The sequence below is a fragment of the Leucopleurus acutus genome (assembly GCF_964270905.1).
Source record: "Leucopleurus acutus genome assembly, chromosome: 11".
Classification (NCBI taxonomy): domain Eukaryota; kingdom Metazoa; phylum Chordata; class Mammalia; order Artiodactyla; family Delphinidae; genus Leucopleurus; species Leucopleurus acutus.
Window position 1 is genome coordinate 96916883 of NC_139152.1, and position 10790 is coordinate 96927672.

Below are 10790 nucleotides of genomic sequence, written 5' to 3' on the forward strand. Positions count from 1 at the left end.
GATACTGTTTTCACTCCCATCTTACGGATGTGGAAACCAATGTCCAAGTCTTTTGGGGCTGGCACTGTGTCCATACTCTTACAATTATAAAATGGGGCATGGGCCTGAATTCGGGAGCCTGTGCAGAGCCTGTTGATATCAACCAGGTCCCCTAGGGATGGGCAGTTGTTCACCATGCTTTCACTAAGCCACACCTAGCCAGGATGCACGGGTGGCTGGGGACCCACTCATCTGTGAGGGGCCTAGTAAGTGGCAGCCTCTGCAAATGCACAGTCAGAGCCGGGAGGGACAGCTCAGAGGAGGCATGGCCCCAGCTGTCCTTTTCTGAGTGCTCTGAGGGGTCAGTCACCTCACTGAATCCCCACAAGGCTCTGGTAGCGTCCCCTTCTGCAGGGGACAATGCTGAGGCCCAGAGAGGTTAAGCAACCTGCCTGAGGGCACACATACTGTTGAGGGACTGAGCCAGGGCCAGCCCTCAGCTATAAGCTTCCTTGTAGAAGGGTGAGTAGGAGCTGGGTGGGCCCCTGGGGTGGGGGCAGCTGTGTGCTTGGTCAGGGGGCCGGGGCTGCTGAGTCACTGCTCTCCACTCTCCAGGGTCTCCGTCTTCCCAGCCGTAAGGTGAAGCTCCGACCTCCTGGCTCTGTGAAGCCTGCGGGTCCCCCTCTGGGAGGGTGGGTGGGATAAGCAGCCTCTCTGCTGGTTCTCACCGACCGCGTCTCAGCAGCCAAGGCCTCCGCGATGCCGCACTTCCTGGACTGGTTCGTGCCTGTTTACCTGTTCATCTCTGTCCTCATTCTGGTGGGCTTCGGCGCCTGCATCTACTACTTCGAGCCCGGTTTGCAGGAGGCGCACAAGTGGCGCATGCAGCGCCCCCTGGTGGACCGTGACCTCCGCAAGACAATGATGGTTCGCGACAACCTGGCCTTCGGGGGCCCCGAGGTCTGAGTTGACCGGCTCTGTTGGCGGTGCGGGGCGGGCACCGGGTGCCTTCTCCCGTCCCGCCCGGCCTGGAGACCCCGGGGCAGACGGAGGAGAATCCCTGGTCGTCCAGGCTCTCCCTCGCAGCCTGGCTCCTCCCAGGAGGAGGGGCTCTGGGAGGACCCTGGCTGTGGGGCACCTGGGTGCCTTGAGATGTCGCTGCTGATGGCCCAGGGCTTGCTCTCCAGGTCAAGCCAGCTTATCCCACACCTGCCCTTCCCAGCTCCGGGGACGCCCCACGGCCCCCCAGTGCCTTTGTGCTGCCCAGCACTCCTGCCCCTCCACCCGGCGTCAGGCATGGCTGCCCCTGCCTGTCCTGAGCCTTCAGATCTCCCACTTCCCTACCAGATCCTCGGTGACACTCAGCTCCCCACTCCAGCCAATGGTATCGACCCTACAGCTTCATGGGCCAGGCTTCACAGCTGACCCAAGGAAAGGGCCCCCTTTGAGGGATGTCAGCTGAGTCCAGCCCAGTCCTACCACTCTGGACCTGGGCTTGGCATGGACGAGTGTTTGTGGTGGGGTGTGCAAGGGGCAAGGCCATAGAGGAAGGAGGTGTGTGTGTGTGTGTGTGTGTGTGTGTGATAGAGAGAGAGAACGTTTGGGGTCAGGCGTGCGGAGGGGAGGAGAAGCATGTTTGTGTGAGGGGGGTGGCCCCCAGGCAGGATGCGAGGTGGTGGGGATGGGGTGAGCTTTGTGGGCAGTGTGGGGACCACCAGCAGTTCCCACCCCCCTCCCTCGGCTGGACTTGCCTATCCCTTCCCTTTCCCAAGGCTGAGGCCACTGGCAGGAGCCCCTGCCCTCCCCTCCGGGTCCTGCAATGCACCAGGGGCCCCAAGCCCACCCTGGAGCCTCTCCTTCTCTGTGGAGCACCACTGCCTCCTTTTTGGACATAGATTGGCAACCTGCTTACTCCCCTCCTTTGGGGCGTCCATCTTAATTTATCTCAATAATAAAGACTCCATGACTATCTTTGCAGGACTGTCTCCTTTCCTAAGAGTAGGATCATGTCTATCATCTCACTGGGTCCTCATAAAAATCATGATAGTTCAATATCCCCCATTTGGGGGATGGGAACACTGAATCTCCAAGAGGAAAGAGCAGTTTCTCAGCAGTGGCACTATTGACTTTTGGGACCAGATCATTCTTTGTAGGGGGGCTGTCCTGTGTGTGGTAGGGTGATGAGCATCTCTGGGTTCTACCCACTAGAAACCAGTAGCACTTGTGCCCTCCCCCCTAACTAACTGGATTCCCTGGGGTAGAGAACCAGTTAGGATATAATTCAGGCACAGAGATGCAAAACGGCAGGGCCTTAAACCAAATAGAACGTTTTTCTTTCTTACGGTACAGTTCATAGGGAGGTTGTCCAGAGCTGATCTGGTGGACAGTTCCATGCAGTGTTCGGGGACCTGAGTTGCTCCTCTCTTGCTGCAGGGCTGTTGTCCTGGTTGGTGCCACCCGAGGGGGGCTCTTCGGCATCCCGAGGAACAGGGTGGAGGGAGGGTAGAAGGGGCCACTTGCCCCTTTGAGGGACACTCCTGCTGGCTGGACCTCTTACATCCCTTTACACCTCACCAGTCAATACATAGTCACGTGGCTACTCCTAGCTGCAAGGGAGGCTGGGAAGAGCTGGGTGGCTGTGTGTCCATTTAAAAAGTCCCCCTCCTTACATATAGCTGATTCACTTTGTTGTACAGCAGAAACTAACACAACATTGCAAAGCAACTCTACTCCAATAAAGATATTAAAAAAAAAGAAAAAGAAAAAAGTCCCCCTCCTTGAAAGGGGGAGGACACACAGAGGCAGCTGCCATTCTATTTTCATAGGGACTTGCCAAGGCAACAGGACAACACGCTGAGATTTGAACCAGACCTCCTGACCCCAGACCTGGGCTCGCTCTTGCATACGCCCCATCTTAGGAGTCAGCGAGAGCAAAAGCTGCCTTCTCTCATCTCGAGGGGTGAGGCTGCCCTTCCTCCCTGGGGCAACCCAGCAATTGCAGGGGGCTGTGTTGCAGAGCCAGGTTAGAGTGAGGCAAGAGGGCCCCCTCATTCAATTCTCAGCACCTCTCTTGCCTCACCCTAGGCCCAGCCCTGCTGTTTCTGAGTCTCACAGCCCTGACCTCTGACCCAGCAGAGCATTTTGCAGCTCACAGGGATTCCCCCCACCCCCGCCCCCACACCAGGCAGCTTCCCCACCACACTACCGCCCAGGACTCTTGCAGGCACAAGAGACCAAACTGAAAACAGCTGCAATAATAGGGTTTGGTTCTGGACTCAGGCTCAGCTGGACCCTGGGGCTCAAGGATGTCACTGGGTCACTCCAGCTCTCCATCCTTCTCTCTCTCCATCTTGTTAAGCCCTGTGGGCTTCCTTCAGGTGGATTTTCTCCACGTGGTACAAAGGTGCCCTGGCAGCCCCAGGCTCATGCAGCCCTTGTGCCTTGATTTCAGGTGAGAGCACGCATCTGTTCCTGCACAACCTCAGGGGGTGGGCTCCTGTCAGCCCCCAAGGCTTACGAGCTTAGGGGATGGGGGTGCCTTGATTACCAGGCAGCTCTGGCACCCACCCCGGCATCCAGGGGTGGAGTTGGCTCTACTGATCACATGGTCTGAGGGGGTGGGGGTAAGTTGCAGCTGTTACTTAAAGGAGGGGAAGGGATGCTGGGCAAAACCCAAGAGGGACTGAGGACACTGCTTTACGGAAGAGGAAACAAGCACGGACAGAAATGACCCACCCGGGGTGACCCAGGGGGTTACTAGTGCCTGGGTTTGGGACTGGGAGTCTGGGGTGGGGAGGGTGGGCAGGAACCCTCAGAATTTGGTGAGCATGTGAATCGGTGCTCTGGGTATGGACTTCCAGGGCAAGCAGGGCGTGGCAGACTTCCAGGGCAGGCAGGGCGTGGCGGAGGTAGGACCCATTGGAGGGCAGGGCCCTTCCAGTGCCTTACAGATCACCCCACACAAGAATGGGGGTAACCAGCACCACCCACTGGGTAGTCAGTCCCACACTGCCTCAGTTTCTCTGGCAGTGCCAGCCCCACTGTATTGTGAGCTGCCTTCCCTGAGGGGATGAACTTCTTTCATTATGAGGCTCTGGATTTCACGAGTTCCTTCAGTGCTAATCCAAGTGAGTAGAGGTGTCAGGCGTGGCGGGGGGTGGGGGGGTGGTGGCTGGGAGGCCAGGACTGGGAGCGCCGTGCTGCTGTTACTCATCAGGAAACTGGAAGAGCCCAAGCAGAACCATGTGCATGAGTTAGGACTGATGGCTGTGAAGGACAGAAGCCCCACCTCCACTAGCTTGGGTGAGAAGGGGAAGTTATCACAAAGACTCTGGAGTGTTCCGGTCCTGTAGGACAGGAAAGTAGCAGGGACTCAGGACAATTAGAAGCAGCCACTCAGACCCCCTTAGAATTCTTTCTCAGACCCTTTTTTTTTTGGCCGCACCAGTGTCCCGTGAGATCCTAGTTCCTTGACCAGGGATCAAACACGTGCCCCCTGCAGTGGAAGCGTGGAATCTTAACCACTGGACAGCCAGGGAAGGCCCCTCAAACTATTTTTTATTCTTGCTTCTGTATACCTACTTCACTAACCAACCCCGATGCCCCCCATCATGGAAAATGTAGCAGCCAACTTCTGGCAACTTTTGTCTTACAGCTCCAGCCAGTGGAGAGAGAGTTACCCTGTCCCTCTCTCTGGCTGCAAGCACAAATATCTCAGGGGTGGGATTCATGGCTCATCCTAGGTCAGGCGCCCATTTTAAACTCATCACCCAAGGCTGGGGCAGGGTCCTGTGTGTGGTCCAGCTTGGGTCAGGGCCCATCTGGACCGGTCAACATGACCTGAGCACAGGTCATCTCAGAACCTGACGCCGAGTCCTACTGTCAGGTCTCTTGGGATATTACCCTGGGAAGGCAGGGTTCAGAAGAAATGATGAAAACTGCTCCCCCACCCCTAGCTTGAACACACCAGACAGTCCCTATTGGAGATGTATTCAGCTTAACTGAAGGCCTCAGACTAGATCTGGCCAGCAGCCAAGTTTGGTATGTCCAACACAGTGCTCTGAAAAGATGCAATTTTTTTTTTTCTCTGCACCATGCAGCCGGCAGGATCTTAGTTCCCTGACCAGGGATCGAATCCAGGTCCTGGGAGTGAAAGCACCGAGCCCAAACCACTGGACCGCCAGGGAATTCCTGAAAAAATGCAAATTAATTGGCAACATTTATAAGTCAGGAGATTTCACATAAAAATCTTTTTTCTGACTCCTCTTTAAAAATAAAAATTCTGGCCGTACTGGGTCTAAAGTGTGAAGGTGTCCAAGGTTACAGGCTTCACAGCCTCAGCAGGGAGGACGTTGACCGTGACCCTACCTGAGGCCTGTGCAGTGGCCAGTCTTCATCGCAGGAAAGCTGGCAATGTCCAAAAGCTGCAGCAGGGTCTCCTACCCCAGGCTTCCAAGGAGGAGCCTGAGGCTCAGAGACGGTAAGGGATTCACCCAAGCCTTCTGCTCTTAAACCTGGATCCTTTCCCTGTGCTCTCCCCAGGGCTTATTACATAAATGTTTACTTATACATGCTCCTCCCATAAAGGACCCAAGGTGGTTTTAGCTGAAGGAGCCACATACATGGGGGTGGAAAGGAAATATTCTGACTCTGACTCCTACAGTAATACTATTACTTGTCTCTGAGCTTCCTGGCAGCCACAGGGAAAGGGGAAACACAAAGAGGTCATTTTATTCCTGTTAGATGATAGCAGGAGAAATTGACTGTTAATGAAAGACAAGTTTTCTGGTTCCAAATACTAAAAAGAAATGTCTCAGTGTTAAGAGCAACACAGTAGACTGTGCCCTCAGCACTTTTTACAAGGGGCACGGTTGACCCAGACAGCAGAGCCTACAGAAACAGGCCAGTGCCCATGGAACCAGATTTTTCCATCTGCCAGGGCATGCCAGAGGACTGTACTGGGAACAACTTGAGGTCAGGGCCTGGCAATAGTAAATCCTATAAAACTGTCCATTTAAATTGCATTTTGGGGGGATTTCCCTGGTGGCGCAGTGGTTAAGAATCTGCCTGCCAATGCAGGGGACACGGATTCGAGCCCTGGTCTGGGAAGGTCCCATATGCCACAGAGCAACTAAGCCCATGTGCCACAACTACTGAGCCTGTGCTCTAGAGCCCACAAGCCACAACTACTGAGCCCGCACGCCACAACTACTGAAGCCCATGCACCTAGAGCCTGTGCTCCACAACAAGAGAAGCCATAGCTATGAGAAGCCCGCGCACCACAACAAAGAGTAGCCCCTGCTGTCCGCAACTAGAGAAAGCATGCGCACAGCAATGAAGACCCAACGCAGCCAAAAATAAATAAAATAAAAATTTTTAAATATTGCATTTTTTGGGACTTCCCTGGTGGTTCAGTGGCTAAGACTCCACGCTCCCAATGCAGGGGGCCTGGGTTCAATCACTGGTCAGGGAACTAGATCCCACAGGCCACAACTAAAAGATCCCACATGCTGCAACTAAGAGTTCATATGCTGCAACTAAAGATCCCACATGCCACAAAAAAAAAAAAAAAGGATCCATCACGCCATAAGGAAGATCCACACACGGCCACGAAGATCCTGTGTGCCAGCTAAGACCCGGTGCAGCCAAATAAATAAATACATAATTAAATATTTAAAAAAATAACAGTACATTGCATTTTGGGGGGCGAGTTTCTTGCTCTGACACACAACTGAGTTCACCAAGCATTTCTGTGTGCCAGGCACTGAGAATCACAGATGATTAAAGCCCAGATAAGTGTCCTCTGTCAGTGCCTGGCATTGCGCTCAGCTCATGTCAGATTCTTGTAGAGAGCTGGTTGTTTTTATATCACTCCTGCTCTGCCTGCTTCGCTGGGTTAGGGTAAATGTCAAAGGAGGTAGTTGGCAGGAAAGCACTGTATAAATCCCATGCATAATACAGCTATTCTCCAGAACCCTGCAGAGGCATGTCACATACCTGCTCTACCCCAGACACTAGGTCTGGCACCAAGAATGCAAAGACAATGACAATATAGTCCCTGAATCAAAGGAACTCACAAACTGGAGGGGCAGACAGATATGTAAACAAATTACAACTGTCCTAGCGAGAGAAGTATGTGTGAGAAACTGAAAATAGAACTGAATCCCAGGGAAGGGGTTTATCAAGGAGGATATGACTACTGATCTGGGTTTTGAAGGCTGAATAAGAGTTTTCCCTATAAAGGGAAGAGGAGCCAGCAAGTGCAAAGCCGTGGAGGCTAGGGAGGACGCAGACCTTTCTGAGAATTGTGAGTGGTGTCCTGTGATTGCAGCACAGAATACTGGCAAGTAAGTGGTGGGAGAGGGGCATGAACAACCAGAAAGTTGTGTTTCAAGTAAGGCTAGGTCCAGGGAGAGAACCTGATGACCTGCTAATTGCCATGTCCTCCAGGAAGGCTTCCCTGACCCCACCAGCAGCTTTCCCCATTACAGCCCTAGTCTTGTGCTGTGATTTTTTTCACATGTCTGTGGAGAGCAGCGACGGCATCTTCTTATCTCAGCCTGCAGCCTCCATGGCACTGGGCAGGGCCTCCCTGAAAGCACGCTTGTCGGATGAGTGGGGCCTGTCTCTTTGTCTTGCCAGGGGCCACCCATCTACTTAGAGACAAAGATTTTAGAGAGGCTAGGAGGCTTTCTGGGGGTCAGGTTTTGTGCAGGTTTTTAAAATGCTTTGGGAGGTTTTGAAGAGTCCTGGGAGCTTTCCTTTCCCACCATCTGGTTGCTGTCAGGATACGGTGGGTATGTTTGGGCTGGGCCCAGGACAGGGAAACAGGAGGCGGGAATGTGTAGGGTCCCTGCGTAGGAGTGGCTGCGATGTTCGGACTCTGGCCCTGGAGGGCGGCACAGGCTTCTCATTGTTCTACCCCCTCGGCTCTCCACTCTGGCTGAGTGGGCAGGGCTTGGGAAGGCTTGAGAGACCAGCTTTGGGAGGAAGGCAGTGGCTCCAGGCTCCCTCAAAAGACTGTCACACTGTCAGTCAACACCTTTACAAAGAACACTGGGAGGGCAAAGCCCCTTCTCCTCCACCACGTCAGGTGGGGGGCGGGAAGCTCAGAATTTGGAGCCTGGAGATGTGGGTGTCCAGCTACGGGTTCATTGTGTGAAACTTGGCAAGTCCATTTCCCTCTCTGTATCTGCAGCTGTAAACAGTTGGTATTGATGTGGAAGTCACAGAAAATCACGAGGGTAGATAAAAGGGGAAATCAGAATTACAAGGCAGTAATTTCAATGACTAAGGTTGATTGAATTCATTGCATGAGGGATAGTGCAACGGCACGTCTCACTGCATCCTTACAGCCGCGTGAGCGGGCCAGCAGTGCTGCTAACCAAATATGTCTGTCTCTTCAGCTCTTGCACATGGTAGGGTTAACCTTCCTGCAACTAGTTCTTGCCAATGAGTTGTGATCAGAAAAGTCCAGGCCAAAGCATTTAATAGCTACCATATGATTAACCACTCTCTCCTTCCTCTGCCACAAAGACCAACACGGCTCCAGAAGGCGGTCGCTCCATCAGCCGGGGTTCCAGAGTGAAGGAGACATGGAACAGAGCCTCAGTGGACCCAGACCACAGTGGACATGAGGCATGAATCAGAAATAAATAGTTGTTATTATAAGTCACTGGGATTTTGGAATTGTTTGTTACTGAAACATAATTTAACCCATCTTGACTGATATAATTCCCACTTCACAGATGAAGAAACTGGAGCTCACAGAGATTAAGTGACTTATTCAAAATCGCACAGCTGTCACAAACCCAGATTTGAGACTCTAGAGCTTGTGCCACTTGTCTGGGAGGCCACCACAATGATTTTTGCTTGGGTGGAGGTCTGTCCTTTGAGGCCACTTTCAGGCCTGTCAACCTTTCCTTTGGTGGGAAAAAAAACTTGTGTACAGACACAAGGAGGTCATTGCCACTTTGGGCCACTAGAGGGCAGCTGAACCCAAGCGCGTAATTAACAGGCAGGCAGTTTCGTCCAGGCCCCCAACACTGGAGGAGAGAGACAGCAGGTGAGCCTCAGGAATACTGAGATGAACAAGACCCATTCCTTGCTCTCAAGGCCCTAACAGCCTGGCAGGGAGCAAGATGGAGGAATTCTAGACCTTCAAGAGGCCACATGAAGGCATCTGGTCCCTATTTAAAAAGGCAACTGAGGCCCAGAGGGGCAAGAGATCTGATAGAAGTTGCACAATGAGTCACTGGCCAAAGAGAGGAGAGAAGCCCACGAGTAAGGACCCCTGACTTCAGCTCAGGGTTTCTGCATCTCAAAGATAATGCAATCCAGTGGGGGTGGGCGGTAAAGGCTCCCCCAACTCAATCTGTCCAGGGAGAGCTGTGCTATCCCCTCCCCCAGCCACCTCTTTTCTTCCTAGAATCAGGCTGGTCCTCAGGCCTCAAAGCAAGGAGAGAAGGAGAAGAACTCCAGACAGATCCCCTCCTCCACCCACTAGGACTTCCACCAGGTTGTCCTGGTAACCAGAGCACAGCCAAGTTTGAGAACCTAAAGCTTGCAGGGGAGAGAATGAATAAGAAGAGGGGAAGTTCCTAGGTCCACATATTCACCATTCATTCAATCATTTTTTCCTTTTATTCATTCATTCTACAGAAACTTATGAGGGTAATTCTTACCAGGACCTGGGACCCAGAGACGAATAAAACCCAGGCCCTTCAGAACTGTGCTGTCCAATATCATAGCCACAAATTAAATTTAAATAAAATTAAAAATTCAGTTGCTTGGTCCCTGTGACGAGGCGAAGATGAAAGGAGATGCCAGGAGAACGCTTAGCCTAGTTCCTGGCTCAGGGTGAGTGCTCGGAGGATGTCCACCGTCACTGCTGTATTATAGTTACTGTAAGGATCTATTTACGTTCCCATCTTCCTGAGCAGAAGCGGGCTCCTTCCCAGCCCTGACATAGTGCCTGGCACATAGTCAGTGTTCAGTAAATGGTAGCTATTATTATCACCTTCATTATTATTACTATTCTTACGATAGAGGCAGAAGAGGGGACCCAGCCCAGCCCAAGGGCCAGGGTCTGCTGACAGCCCGCAATGCCAGAGACAGACTGGGAGGCCTCCTGGGTCTCCTCAGGTCCAGGGGAGGGTCATCTTCGCAGGCTCAGGGCCTTAGTACAGGGTCCAGCTGGAGGGAGCACGGGCTCAGGGGATAGTTGTTGAAGCAGAAAGCCCCTGCTTTAGTCTCCAGGAACTCCATCTTGCTCCAGGAAAGACCTCAGATGGGTGGCCAAGGTGGTCTGAGGGTCACAGAACTAAACAGGGTGTGGGGCAATGCACAGGGAAAGCAGAAGTGAGGTCGGCTCTGGGACCACTGGAGCGTGGCCATGTTTGGAGTTTCCCTATTCTTATGGCAGACATCTCTCCAGGGTCAGAGTCTGTGGGAGACAGAGCAGATTTGGGGAGGGCAGGCAGCAGGGCACCACACCCCACGTGTCCTTGAGTCCAGGGCAGCCAAGCCTGGCTGTTACGAGCCTCCCATGGCCCTTTGGGATTCCAGAGGCTCAGAGCAGCCATTCACTGACGCCCACTGGCTGAGAAGCCAGCCCCTCCCTGCCCCACAGCCCAGCCCAGCTGTGGATGGAGCTGGTGGTACAGGTCAGGAGAAGGCTGGGCCCTAGGCCTGGGGACTACAGCCTGGAGACTGAGGGGATCAGAGAGATGAGATCCGTGAGCTGGTCATCACAGCCAGAATCTGGGCGCGGAGGAGGTGAGGGCCCTGCACTAGAGTTAGCTTCCCAGACT

General features: G+C 53.3%; 1 protein-coding gene across 1 annotated transcript; it reads left to right on the forward strand.

The window, feature by feature from the left end:
* Positions 1-738: 738 nt before the first annotated feature.
* On the forward strand, positions 739-945 carry SMIM45 (small integral membrane protein 45; the record flags this gene model as incomplete). Its single annotated transcript, XM_082849287.1, has 1 exon — positions 739-945. One exon carries the CDS (start codon positions 739-741, stop codon positions 943-945), a length of 207 nt encoding a protein of 68 aa, XP_082705413.1.
* Positions 946-10790: the final 9845 nt, after the last annotated feature.